Source organism: Salmo salar, chromosome ssa20 (genome assembly GCF_905237065.1).
Source record: "Salmo salar chromosome ssa20, Ssal_v3.1, whole genome shotgun sequence".
Classification (NCBI taxonomy): domain Eukaryota; kingdom Metazoa; phylum Chordata; class Actinopteri; order Salmoniformes; family Salmonidae; genus Salmo; species Salmo salar.
Window position 1 is genome coordinate 56168183 of NC_059461.1, and position 14708 is coordinate 56182890.

A 14708-nucleotide genomic window follows, 5' to 3' on the forward strand; every position below is an offset into this window, starting at 1 on the left:
AGACAGTTATGAAGAGGGCCCGACTGTCACACCCTGATCTCTTTCACCTGTCCTTGTGATTGTCTCCACCCCTTCCAGGTGTCGCTTGTTTTCCCCCGTGTATTTTTCCCTGTGTTCCCTGTCTCTCTGTGCCAGTTTGTCTTGTATGTCCGGGTCAACCAGCATGTTTTTCCCGTGCTCCTGCCTTTTCTATTCTCTTTTTGCTAGTCCTCCCGGTTTTGACCCGTGCCTTTTTCTGGACTCTGTACCCACCTGCCTGACCATTCTGCCTGCCTTGACCTCGAGCATGCCTGCCACTCTGTACCTCCTGGATTCTGAACTGGTTTTGACCTTTTGCCTCTCCACGAGCATTCAATTGCCTACCCCTTTTTGGATCTATAAACATCTAAGACTCCAACCATCTGCCTCCTGCGTCTGGGTCTCGCCTTGTGCCCTGATAACAACAAAACCTATTCCCTCTCAGGAGACTGAAAAGATTTGGCATGGGTCCTCAGATCCTCAGCAGCACAATCGAGAGCATCCTGACTGGTTGCATCACTGTATGGCAACTGCTTGGCCTCCGACCGCAAGGCACTATAGAGGGTAATGCGAACGGCCCAGTACATCACTGGGGCCAAGCTTCCTGCCATCCAGGACCACTATACCAGCCGGTGTCAGAGGAAGGCTCTAAAAATTGTCAAAGACTCCAGCCAACCTAGTTATAGACTGTTCTCTCTGCTACCGCACGGAAAGCAGTACCGGAGTCTAGGTCCAAGAGGCTTCTAAACTGCTTTTACCCCCATGCCATAAGACTCCTGAACACCTAATCAAATGGCTACCCAGACTATTTGCATTGCCCACCCCCAGCCCCGTTTACACCACTGCTACTCTCTGTTGTTATTATCTACGCATATTCACGTACATGTACATATTACCACAACTAACCAGTGCCCCTCGCACATTGACTCTGTACCAGTACCCCCTGTATATAGTCTCGCTATTGTTGCTCTCTAATTACTTGTTACTTTTATTTCTTATTGTTATTTGTATTTTTTAAAACTGTATTGTTGGTTAGGGGCTCATAAGTAAGAATTCCCCTGTAAGGTCTACACCTGTTGTATTCGGCGCATGTGACTAATACAATTTGATTTCATTTGAAACCTGTGTTAACCTCAGACATCATTTTCGTATTTATTCCATTTTTTTCACCATTCATTTTTCCCATAGGGATGGCTGAACCAAAGATGGTTTAGTATAAAGATATGTAGAAACTGCTTCTCCAATATAAATCCCTATTCACGCTTGTAGGCGATGTCATGGCGATGTTGGCTTGCTAAGCTCATGCGCAGAAACACGTCATCGGATGTAACGTTCGTATCGCGCCAAACTGCGCATGTGCAGGCCGTCAAATCAAAGACTCTTCTAATATGACGTTGTTTTTGCCGAAAATTAAAACTTGTTAGTTTGTCACTTTCACGAGGTGGGAGTAATAACATGTTCAGCTACTTAAGGCATTGTGCCTTTACATTTCAAGAAAATTAACAACTAAGGAATGATTTTCCACTTCACTCATTCCCTAAACCCCGGTCTGCCGAGTCTTCATCGCTAGAGTTCCCGAATGTTGGCTGAACAAACCAAAGGTAAATCATTTCCGGGTTTAGGACTACAACGATTTTTTAAAATAACTAACCCAAGATAGACCACAGCCTGACGTTTCAAATTGAAACAAATGATTCATAGTGGGCAGAACAAGCAAAGAGGAGGGCAGAGCCAAGCACGAGCTAGCGAGATTACTCACTGCTTGACCATTTCATTTTCTTGCAGCCCACGTTGCTAAACCCCGCCCCTAATAGGATATAAGTGCTCGGTCAGGTAGTGACAAATTAACAATTAAAATCAATAAATCGCGTGTCCAAAATGACTTGTCATTTGAAATAATTATGAAACTGGCTCCATGACGTTTCATTCCGGAGGAGGGTACCATGTTGTCTCTATTGTTTCCAACCGTATTTCAAAGATTGTTATGAATAAACCAAGACAGACCACAGCCTGTCGTTTCAAACGGGAACAAATGAGTCATAGTGTGAAGAACAAGCAAGGTGGGCACGATCTAGAGATCCTATTGGCGCGTTGTAGTTTCGTTTGCATATTTCTGGGAATCAACGCCTACTCAGTGATGTGCAAGTGCGCAATAACTCAATTCGCCTTTGTACTCCTTCTAACCAACGCAAGCGGATGCTTCACATTTATACATCCGGTGAAATATCTGCCTCCTTGTTCTATTTGTGATAGAACTCGCCAGTTTGTAGTCACAGATAGAACAAGGCGACAGATATTTCACCGAGTGTGAAGCATCCGGTTGGCGTTTCCACTGGAGAAGATGGGGCGGGATGGATTTTGGCCGACATTATGTTAATTTTCTCACCGATGAAACATCTAATCTCAATACAGTTTTCTATGGCCAAAACTAAAATATGTTACGAACAGAGTGGACTAGGTTTAGTAGATTTGACCCTTTGCCAAAGTTTATTCAAAAAATGGCGTTGTTTAGAAGGAGTGCAAGGGCGAAGTGAGTTACGGAAATATGCAAACACATGCTAGAACACGCCAATAGGATCGCTCTTTGTGAGACCAATCGAAAGAGAGAGGGGCGGGATAAATCTATACGACGCTATTTGCTGCCGGGGAAACTGAGTTTTGGGGTTGTGCAGAATTTTGCCGGGCGGGAACTCCCGCCATTTTTTCAACCCAGGTGTTAACCTCTTGCATATTTCTATTAAGTTGTTACAACCCTTTACTATTATTGTAACAACTTCAACTTTCAAGGACGGAAACTGCGAGTCAAAAAAATCGCTCCTTTAGAAGCGGCCTAGTCTTTGGAGAACGGAGTGTAGAGGGAACCTCCGCTGTTGCCGCGAGTTCGAGAATCCTGTCAGCTCGCCTCTCCATCCTCCTTTAGGACTAGCTAGCATAAGTTTATCCGTATAGCCTACCCGAAGAGTCCATTATCAGTTCACACTTTTAAACAGCTGTTTTTGACGAGTTCGTGTTGATAAACAATGACACAACTACCAGCGAACAGAACAAGGATGCGATTTGACTGCTAGCAAGAAGTGCTGTGTTATTGTTTTGTAACGAGGATTTAGCCGACTAGCTAGTTAGCTTGCTACACGTTGAATGCTCCTGGAATATTTTTGGATACTTGACTACATGCTAAGGCCATATTGTCATATTTTGCGTAGTTTTGTACTAGGAGTTTTATTTTAAAAGACGTCATCGCTGCCGTTTCGTACTCAGGATGGCACCACTGCTGGGCCGGAAACCCTACCCGCTGATTAAGCCGCTAGCCGAGCCGCCAGGCCCAGAGGAGGACGTCTACATCATCGAACACACCAAGGAGGCCTTCAGGAACAAAGAGTATCCTTTCACAATATGGCAAAGCCGACTCAGTTCGCCAGCTAGCTGACTATCAAAGCACAACCATTATGCACACTAATTGGGACATCGCGTTTTGTCAGTGTTTTAAAATGTTATTCACCTTCTGATGTTTAATAACTAAATACTGTAGCTATGTTGGATTTGTTGTGCTTCTTTTGGGATTGTTGTCCCTGTCTTTGTCGTAATATGAACACACGGTGTTATGTCGTAGCCAAAGTTGTGCTCTCTTTTTAAAATTAGCTAACTAGACAACCAGTAGCTAAGTGAACTACTACTTTTATTTGAGAATAGTACTATCCAGCTATCTATCGAGCTGATTTATGCCTAACTGGTTTGGGTAATTCGCAAGATCTGTTTAAGTTTGTTATGGCGCGTTTGTTAGCATAGATAGCTAACTTTACAGAGTAGACCGAAGAGCAAGCAACTAACTACAGACAGAAAACGTCACAGATTACATCACGTCGGTTCTGACACTAGCTCATGATCAAATCGGTCGGATTTTGACATGCAGATACAATTGGCAAGTTTGACTTGTTGGAAATACAACGGTTGTTATGAATGTAAGAAAAAGCAAACGTCTTTGTGCCATGAATCACTTTCCAATCAAGTGTAGCCGGTGTAGGCTGCCTGGCATGCCCGATTGATATTAAACATGCATCGTTCAGGTTGCTCAACTGTGTAGTAACAATGCAGTTCAATGCATTGTTTTGAGGTCCCCTAGCCCTACTACCAATAGTTACAGAAGTTTTTTGGTACCCCACGTGTGAGTTCGAGATAATGTATTGCTCCTGGAGGCTGCATAACTCAGTAGGCCATCACCACTTTTTGTGTCTCAAGTCTAAAGGTACAGTACAATAACCTTATTTGTTAAGCAGCAAATTGAGCCATCTATAAGCAAAACCTAATACTACTATCCCAGTGTACAGCATCATCAATCCAAAACGTTTGTGCTCTGCATTTTGTCAGTAAGTGTAATATAATGGGTGAAGTTTGTACTGCTTAACATCTAGCTAGCCTATAGCCATTGGGGTTAATGATGCCAAAGTCATAATGATATCGGGACATGACTTAACACATTGCTTAGCCTCTACAGACAGGAACATGGTTAGATTTAGTTTCAGCTGGAGTACAGTGTTTCTGGGTATTACCCTGCACTTTGGCTCTGTTATGAAAGGATCCTGAATATATGCGTCACACTCAGACTTTTAATTATTGAGATCAATTGCTGCTAACATGATTAATTAATTATGAGTCAGGGGTCTCTGGGTTTACTGTAGAGCTAACTGAGTCAAGTGACTAAGCGGATGTTCCTATCCTGTATCCTAGTACTCATACTATGAGACTATGATAATTTTAAGGTAATATATGTTGTTATCCTGATGAGATGGCTACAGAGAGTATGAGGCGCGCCTGCAGAGGTACGCCGAACGCATCTGGACATGCAAGAGTACCGGCAGCAACCAGCTCACACACAAGGAGGCCTGGGAGGAGGAGCAAGAAGTCACTGAACTGTGAGTAACAAGCAAGTCTAGCTTGAGTGACATTACAACAGAAATGCTCTGTTTCAAAATAAATATAAATTGTCATTACATACAGAGGCTAAAAAGATCTGTAACACACACTGCTCACTGTCTCCGGTTGAAGGTCACGTGATTGAGTCATCCTTGAATCCAGTGATGGCGAGAATGCCTTCATTTTATTTAATGAAAAGAGGGTGCAAAATAAGTCTGTGGCCTGGTCCAGAAACAGCCCTTAGCACTTAACGCCCCCTAGGCACTTGTGTCCATCTGAAGGGTTTGGATTAGGGAATGTTTATAGACAAGGTCTAGGTTCTCTCGTTTGATAAGTTTCAGGACACTGTGTCCAGGTTGGCTGTACTGTGGGAGGGAGTGAAAGTTGAGTTCCGTGTGTACACAAATGACCGCAGTGCCACAGCCAGTGCTCCACCAGCACCCTCGGCGCAAGCCATGCAGGATCAGCAACCATATTTAAAGATGTCTATTTATACTATGCAGGGAAGCCTGGGTTTGAATTTGCTTCCCCTGCTGGAGAAGTGGTTGTGTACACTGTGTACAGATAGGATGGGCATTGGTGGTTCCAGCATTCCACTTCATTGAGGTGTTACCATTTGTATTTATTCCTCGGCTCGGACTGCTGCGTGCATGTTTATGAATTACAGAAAGCATTTGCAGGTGACCCGAATAGTGCAAATGGCAATAGCCATACAAAGCCACCATCTGTCAAAATGAATTGCATGAATGTGTACCAATAAACCCAAATCAGTTAGCATAAGAAGACTGTTTATTGCTGCCATTTTCAATTGAGTTTTAGATAAATGAGATGTTTGACATGAGTGTCTTATGTCCAGGCTTCAGGAGGAATACCCACTATGGTTTGAGAAGCCCGTCCTGGAGATGGTTCATCACAACACGGTCTCCCTGGACAAGCTGGTGGACCAGGCCTGGGTGGAGATCCTCACCAAGTATGCCGTAGATGAAGAGTGCGACTTTCTGGTGAGGTTATTTTTTATTTTGGTCGAATGCTGTGAATGTTTGTTTTCATGTAGTGAGATAGTAGTCAATGAAGGTGGAAGAAATGCTTTTCATGGAAAATATGTTGATTAAAAAAACGCCCAATTGTACACATTTTTGCACGTTATTGATCTGAAAACTCTTTTTACCCCCCTTCCCCAATTCCTTCTGTGGTTTTTAGGTGGGGAAGGAAAAGAGTTTGCGCGTTAAGGTCGTGAAGATACACCCCCTTGAAGGGAACGCTGAGGGGGAGACGTCGGAGAAGAAGCTAGAGGGAGCCTGCGACTCTCCTTCCAGCGACAAGGAGAATGCCAGCCAGGAGAACCAGAAGAAGGAACAACAGCTGCCCAGAGAGGAGAGCCCCAGGGAGACCAGGGAAAGCAGGCGAGAGAGCCTCAGTGAGTACAACACATTTGGGTCATGTTGTGCTAACAAATTATATTATTTGATTTTGGATAACCTGCACCAAAATTCTAACATAGTAGGGGTGTAAACGTTTAAACGAAATTGGGAGCCTTAACGTTAAGAAAAATCCCTAACAGCTAAAACAATGTCCCTACAACATTTTTATGACAGTGCACTTATCACAAAACATATTATTTTCTGTGTTATAGCCTTAACTAGACGTTAGGCTATAAAGGCCTGGGGAACATTTTTTTAAAGGTAGACTCAGCGATATGAAGTGAATGCAGAAAGGAAACAACATAGTGGGTCAACTTGCACTTCAACGCTCTTAGTTGTTGTCTAAGACTACTTCTCTGCTGTTTTGGTGCCCTGGCTACCATGCTGTGAACAGCGTGAATCGAGCCCATGTGCAGTGACTGAGGGCAACATGTTGCATTGTGCTCATCTCTATCCTAGCCTATTCATTGATAGGCCCTGTATTATGGAAGTTGCGAGATATTGCAAGCCAAGAAATTGTGAACTACAGCATTCCGTTGCGAGATCCAGATTTTGATTGCCGGTAGTTAGGCATAGTGCATGGTTCTGACTCTGCCTGCCTGGTGCCTGACCTGCCTATACTGTGCCCCTCCCCTCTGTCTCCTCCGTTCCAAAAATACTGAATCTTAGGAGTCAATTCCTAGCGGAATCTAATCTTGACACTGCGAAATGTGAGTCAACGTGCAAGGAATTGTCGTTAAGTTGGAAAAAATGGCAGAGGCAAGCGACGGCAGCGTAGTCGTCTATGGCAATACGTTGAAAAGTTAAATGAGAAGGAAATGTAGAATTGAGGTACGGTAATGGTGGTTCAGGTGCAATGCTTAACCATCTGAAAGGGATGCACAGTGAGACCCAAGCCATTGCTGGCAGCAGCACAGCTTCTTCATTGTGAAATGTATGATTTTTTTTTTCATGGTTTTAAACAGAAAACCGCCCCAAAAAAATGTGATTGTCAGTTTAAACAACGTGTCAAACTCGTTCCATGGAAGGCCGAGTGTCTGTGGGTTTTCGCTCCTCCCTTGTACTTGATTGATGAATTAAGGTAACTAATTAGTAAGGAACTCCCCTCACCTGGTTGTCTTGGTCTTAATTGAAACCAAAAACCAGCGGACATTAGGCCGGGGGGGGGGGGGGGCAAAGTACGGCCCCTTTTTTTCTCTCCCCAATTTCAAGGTATCCAATTGGTAGTTAGTCGTGTCCCATTGCTGCAACTCCCGTATAGACTCGGGAGAGGTGAAGGTCGAGAGCTGTGCGTCCTCCGAAACACGACCCAGCCAAGCCACACTGCTTCTTGACACAATGCCCTCTTAACCCAGAAGCCAACTGCACCAACGTGTCGGAGGAAACACCGAACCCCTGGCGACCGTGTCCACCTGCCCGGCTTGCCACAGGAGTCGATAGAGCACGATGGGACAAGAAAATCTCGGCCTGCCAAACACTCTCCTAACCCAGACGACGCTGGGCAATTGAGCCGCCTCATGGGCCTCCCAGTCACGGCCAGCTGTGATACGGTCTGGAATCGTACCCGGGTCTATAGTGATGCCTCAAGCACTGTGATGCAGTGCCTTAGACCACTGCGCCACTCGGGAGGCACCCTCAAATTGATTTTAACAAACAATTGGTCCTCTAAAAAATACGTTCCTCCCGTTGAATTTCAAAATCCCGACTTGGCCCTCAAGCCAAAAAGTTTGCCCACCCCTGCATTAGGCCCTCCATGGAATGAGTTTGACACCCATTATTTATTTTTTCGGTCACATCCCTACAACACAGCACATGGAGCTTTCAGACATGTGGGCTAGTTCAGAGACTGTTTTCACATATTAAAGAGATTTGATGTCTATTGGACAAAGCTGGATTAATCTTTTTTATTCAAATGTACATGTAAAAATAGAATACAATCCACACAGGTCTGATCTGTTGACATGAGTGTTAAAGTATACTGTGTGCTTGTTTGCCATTAGGTGATCGAGCACGGCGCTCCCCCAGGAAAACTCCCACCGCTATGAAGGAAGAGAAGAAGAGATGGGTGATGCCAAAGTTCCTGCCACACAAGTACGATGTGAAGCTGATCAGCGAGGACAAGGTTGGTGTCCTCTTCACTGTTTTAAAATGTCTATTGTTCACCTCTGACCATCAAGTGCACGTTTTATGTAACTGGGTCGTGTTCATTGGTTACAAAATGGAACAAAATGGATTTAAACAAAGGGGCTGCCTGAACTTGTTGAATAAGAGACACACATTTTTGTTTTCTGTTACCAAATTGATGTAAAACATTTTCCATTGCATACTCTAATGAACACAACACTGGCATCTTATGTAATTTATATAAATGTTTAAACCCTACGCCAACAGGTCATCAGTGATGTCCCAGTGGACAGCCTTTTCCGGACTGAGCGCCCTCCAACCAAGGAGATCATGCGCTACTTCATCCGCCACTATGCACTCCGGCTTGGGATGGGAGAGACGGCCCCCTGGGTGGTGGAGGATGAACTGGTGAAGAAGTTCAACCTACCCAGCAAATTCAGCGACTTCCTCCTGGATCCACACAAGGTAAACCTGGATTTATATGGTGTTTTGTACTTTTTGTTTGTTTGTCCAAAAACCTCCACATATATTCCTGTTGATGTAGGCGCTCTGGATTATGTGATAGAATACAACAGTAAGACGAAACTGAAAAATAAATTGCCTTTCAGAAAGTATTCATACCCCTTGAATTATTCCACATTTTGTTCTTACAGCCTGAATTCAAAATAATAATAAAAATCTCATCTGTCTACACACAATGCCCCATAATGATAGTGAAAACATGTTTTTTTTTTGTTTAAATGTTGCTAATTTATTGAAAATTAAATACAGAAATATATTTCATTTAAATTAGTATTCACACTCGTGAGTCAATACTTTGTAGAAGCACCTTTGGCAGCGATTACAGCTGTGAGTCTTTCTGGGTACGTCTATAAAACTATTTCACACCTGGATTGTGCAACATTTGCATTGTAATATAATATCTTCAAGCTCTGTCAAATTGGTTGTTGATCATTGCTATACAACTATTTTCAGGTCTTGCCATAGATTTTAAGTAGATTAAGTCAAAACTAACTCAGCCACTCAGGAACATTCGCTGTCTTCGTGGTAAGCAACTCCAGTATAGGTTTGGCCTTGTGTTTTAGGTGATTGTCCTCCTGAAAGGTGAATTCATCTCCCAGTGTCTGGTGGAAAGTAGACTGAACCAGGTTTTCCTCTAGAATTTTGCCTGTGCTTAGGTCCATTCTGTGTCTTTTTCTTCCGGAAAAAGCATACACAACATGATGCAGCCTCTACTATGCTTGAAAATATGGAGAGTGGTACTCAGTAATGTGTTGTGTTGGATTTGCCCTGAACAGAACACTTTGGATTCAGGAGAAAAGGTTAATTGCTTTGCCACATTTTTTGCTATATTACTTCAGTGCCTTGTTGCAAACAGGATGCATGTTTTGGAATATTTGTATTTTGTACAGGCTTCCTTTTCACTCTGTCAATTAGGTTAGTATTGTGGAGTAACTACAATGTTCTTGATCCATCCTCAGTTTTTTCCTATCACAGCCATTCAACGCTGTAACTGTTTTAAAGTCCCCATTGTTTGGCCTTATGGTGAAATCCCGGACCCGGTTTCCTTCCTCTTCGGCAACTGAGTTTGGAAAGATGCCTGTGTCTTTGTAGTGACTGGACGTATTGATACACCATCCAAAGTGTGATTTAATAACTTCACCATGCTCAAAGGGGGTATTCATTGTCTGCTATTTCTTTTACCCATCTACCAATTGGTGCCCTTCTTTGAGGATTTTGAAAAACTCCCTGGTCTTTGTGGTTTAATCTGTTTGAAATTCACTGCTCGACTGAGGGACCGTATAATTATCTGAATGTGTTGGGTACAGGGATGAGGCGGTCATAAAAAAAAATCAACACCGTTATTGCACACAGTGAGTCCATGCGACTTAAGTAAAGCAGTGTGAATACTTTCTGGAGGCATTGTATGTATGTTTTTATGTAACATTTTGTTTTTAATTATGTGACTAATAGTTTTTTTGCCTTCTAGTTTTTCGCAGAGAATCCAATCTCAACCAAGCGCAGGAGCCTGAGCTCAATGGAGGGCAAACCCAGTAAGAAGCTGAAGTCCTCGAACACCCCGGGAGGAGTGAATTCAGGGAACGAGAAGAAAAAAAAGGATTCTCTTGGCATGCCCCTGAGCCCCACAATCTGGGGACACATGCAGGTTTGTCAAATTTTATACATGCTGATGTAATCTGATTTGCAGATATTTTTAGCTGGCTTAGTGGTTTTATAAAGAACCTTAGTAGACCTGGAATATGACTGTTGGTAGATAAACACAGGGTTTGTTTTCCTTATTTGACCATTGAGAATTTAAATGTTCAATAGAATTTGCAGATTTAATCTGTTGTATTGGATTGAATCAATAATGCATCCATTTATATTGTAGATGAAAATGAATGGCTCGCCTCTGAAGGTAAAGAATTCTGGAACCCCCAAGAAAAGAGATGGTGGGGCCTCTGTCCTCTCCTCTCCAAAATCCAGCAAAAAACCCAGAGATAAGAAATCAGCTGCTGGCAAAAAGACCCCCGGCAAGAGCGGTCAGAAGATATCCTCCAAAAAGGATGAAAAGGGTGGAGGCGCCAAGAAGCCCAAGATGAAGCAGATGACCCTGTTGGACTTGGCCAAGAACCCTCCCTCCGCTGGAAGCCCCAAGAAGAGAGCCCGGAGCACTGGCCCAGGGACCCCCAAACTGGGCAAGCCCCTGCACCCCATGGCCCTGCACCTGCTGCGCTATTACAAGGAGCACAAGGGCAAGGAGGACAAGAGGAACGCCATGTCCTGTCTCATATCCAAGGCGGCCAAGGCCCTCTCGCCTGAGGATCGAGGCCGGCTGCCAGAGGAGCTCCAAGACTTGGTCCTGAAGCGCTGGGAGCTGCTGGAGCAGAAGAAGAAATGGGCGGCCATGAGCGAGGAGGAGAAGCAGGACGTGATGAGGAAGAGGCGTGAGGAGATCAGGGAGAAACTCCGGGAGAAGACCAAGGAGCGGCGGGAGAAGGAGCTGCAGGTGCGCCGTGAGCAGCAGCGCCGCTATGAAGACCTGGAGATTGAGGGCGGCAAGGCACTTCCTGTCTTCAAGCTGGTTGACATGCCAGAGGGCCTGCCCAACTCCCTGTTCGGAGACGTGGCCATGGTAGCGGACTTCCTCAACTGCTACGCGGGCCTGCTGATGCCCGATGACCAGTACCCGGTGACGGCATTGGCCCTCATGGAGGCTCTGGCCGGGGAGAAGGCAGGTTTCCTATACCTGAACCGTGTGCTGGTGGTGCTGCTGCAGACTCTGCTGCAGGATGAGCTGGCTGAGGGCTACAGCGAGCTGGACATGCCCCTGTCGGAGATCCCCCTCACCCTCCACTCTGTCTCGGAGCTGGTGCGCCTGTGCCTGCGGCCGTGTGACGCCCACGGTGATGACTCAGGCCAGGGCTCCGGGGGGGATGACTGGGGCCCCCTAGGGGGATTCGACCAGGTGGTAAGCGGCGAGTTCCTCGAGCAGCTGGAGGCAGTGGAGGTGTTTGAGCTGACATCGACGGAGAAGGCCAGCCTGCTGGTAGCACTGTGTCACCGCATCCTCATGACCTACTCGGTGGAGGACCACGTGGACTCCATGCAGCAGCGCTCGGCCGAGCTGTGGAAGGAGAGGCTGGCCTCGCTCAAGGAGGTCAACGACCGCAAGCGGGCTGAGAAGCAGCGGCGTAAGGAACAAGCCGAGGTCAAAGGCGAGGAGGCTGCCAGTGGCGACACACCATCAGCCACCGCCGGCGACACGCCATCAGCCACCGCCAAGGTGGAGAAGAAGAAAGAGGGTAGCGCCAAGAAAGAGGTGAAGAAGGTGAAAGCAGAGCCGGTGGCCACGAAGCCGGTGGCCACGGAGCCGGAAGACATGATCAGTACGGTGAAGAGTAGGAGGCTGATGTCCATCCAGGCCAAGAAGGAAAAGGAGGAGCAGGACAAACAGAACAAGGGTAAGGGCAGCTGGGAGTATTGTAGGTCATTAGACTGGGCTATTTTTTTCCTGTTCAGGTCACGTGGTAAGGAAATACTCCAATCACTAGTCGTGGAAAAATATTAAACATGTAAACATGTTGTCCCCCATGAATGATGAGGCGCTTCCCATGAGCCAATCAGTGTAATGCCAGATCTCTATGGCAAGACGCATCATTCGTTCACGTTTAGTCAAAATCGGGCCGTTGGTGTTTGAGATCTCGTGGGTTAGCTAGACTCATATCCCTGAGCATGTGTGCCAAATATCATCACTCTGAGTCAAACAATTTAAGAGAGCTAAACGTGTCTGTTATATCGCCACCATGTGGTCGATAGGAATGTTCTTGCATATGTTATGTCTTGACAGTGTTTCCAACATGTGTACCAAATATTGTTACAATATGAATGTCCTTTGACTGATTTATATGCATTTGTATCAGACAACGTGAATGTTTATTGGTCGTTAGTCTTGAAAATACTGCATTGAGAGACCTTTGTCCATAGATGCCACATCAAGTTTCGTGTAGATCGGTCAGTCTGTGCCAGAAGAATAGTGTTGAAGTGTTTTTCGCAAATTCATAATGGTGGAATTTCCATCATGACAGATCTTATGAGTCCCTGAGGCAATTATGTTCTTTGTCTAAGTCAAACAGGGTGAGGAGTTTGACCTTTCAAAGTTATCATTTTCAATCTCTTGTTACAGCGCCACCATCTGACCAATCAGTGTAATTTTGTAAATTCCAGATCTCTATAGTAAGACTCATCATTCACACAAGTTTCGTCAAAATGGGGCCAATATGGTCTGAGGTCGCGTGTGACTAACGTACTAACAGACGGAAACAGATCCAAAGTCCTCGCCCCGATTTTGTCATGGAGGACAATTAGAAAAGATGAGAACTATGGTTGAATTTGAGCCAAACAATGCTGAGATCATGGTTGCATAGGTGATTTATGCAATGGGAATGCTCTGTTATGTGCCTTTAAGTGTCACCGGCTCAAATAATGCCGTTTCTCTCCCCTCAGAGCGCATGGAGAAGGAGGCCGAGGAGGAGCGTGTCCGCAAGCAGAAGGCTGCAGCAGAGAGGGCCTTCCAGGACGGCATCGCCAAAGCCAAACTGGTGCTGAGGAGAATCCCACTGGGAACTGATCGAAACCATAACAGGTCAGCACGCACACTTCAATGGTGCACAACAGGTTCAGGTGTTTCATTTACCGTGTACTCTTGATACGTGCACATCACTGATATGGCTTAGTGCATGCATCCTCAACGGTCCCAAGACATTGGATATATTAGGAATCAACAACTATGTCAAATGTAAACTAATTTAATGTCACTGTTGGTTTATATTACCGTCGGTATTGACCTTTCAGCTCTTTGGGTCTGTCTTAGGTACTGGCTGTTTTCTGATGTGGTGCCTGGCCTGTACATAGAGAAGGGCTGGGTGCATGACAGCATTGACTATAGCTACACCCTCACCCTGGAAGAGGCTACAGCCGAGCCTGAAGACGAGGAGGCCACCAAAGAGGAGACTAACGGTGAGTTATTACACTGTCATCACATCTGAGAGTCTGCAAACCAGAAGCTGTACTATGTTTAGTGCCTCATGTCCCAGAAGCGTAAAGCAATATAATTAATAAATATAGCTGTGAGCAGCAATGACGTATTGCAGATGATTTTGAGCATTAGCGTTACATGTGCAAAGAAGTTGCTTATAGTTTCCTTGTTTTAGATATCAATACCAAATTCGGTGTGGTTTTTCTTTGGGATGTCCATGATAGCAACGACAAGTTTCAAGTTAATAGTCCACTGTGGGATGGATTTACAGTGGTTTAAATGGACACATCTGATTTGTCAATAACTCAGCCATCTTTTGACCAATCCCTTTTCTTTTTTTAAAACGTAGGTAAGTCTTGAACCATGGGCCTACGTGTCATATGGTTCATGCGTTGATTTTCAAAGTATTTTTAGCATATTAGTGTATGAGCTAATATGCGTCTTGGTGTAGTGTGACAATCTTTGAATACGTCAGTGTTATTTTCTTAAACTCTTTAGGGGCTATTGTGATGAGTACAAAGTAGAGGTCGACCGATTAATTGGAATGGGCGATTTAATTAGGGCCGATTTTCAAGTTTTCATAACAATCGGTATTTTTGGGCAGCGATTTGCTGAATTTTTTTATATATATATATATTTATTTATTTATTTATTTATTTAAAAAATATATATTACATTTAACTAGGCAAGTCAGT

The 14708-nt window shown here is 44.7% G+C and overlaps 1 protein-coding gene across 3 annotated transcripts in view; it reads left to right on the forward strand.

Moving 5' to 3' along the window:
- The first annotated feature begins 1366 nt into the window (after positions 1–1366).
- Positions 1367–14708, forward strand: part of LOC106580871 (tyrosine-protein kinase BAZ1B) — a 35573-nt gene continuing 22231 nt past the window's right edge. Inside the window, exons 1-11 of one of the 3 annotated variants that reach the window (XM_014162387.2) lie at positions 1367–1619; positions 3277–3396; positions 4812–4928; positions 5786–5930; positions 6130–6346; positions 8351–8472; positions 8742–8939; positions 10465–10641; positions 10867–12439; positions 13482–13620; positions 13849–13994. In XM_014162387.2, coding sequence (XP_014017862.1) covers positions 3278–3396; positions 4812–4928; positions 5786–5930; positions 6130–6346; positions 8351–8472; positions 8742–8939; positions 10465–10641; positions 10867–12439; positions 13482–13620; positions 13849–13994 — 2953 coding nt within the window. In that variant the 5' untranslated portion in view covers positions 1367–1619; position 3277. Of the gene's footprint in view, positions 1620–2340; positions 3397–4811; positions 4929–5785; positions 5931–6129; positions 6347–8350; positions 8473–8741; positions 8940–10464; positions 10642–10866; positions 12440–13481; positions 13621–13848; positions 13995–14708 lie in introns of those variants that run through there. The other 2 variants (XM_014162385.2, XM_014162386.2) reach the window with 2 other exon arrangements.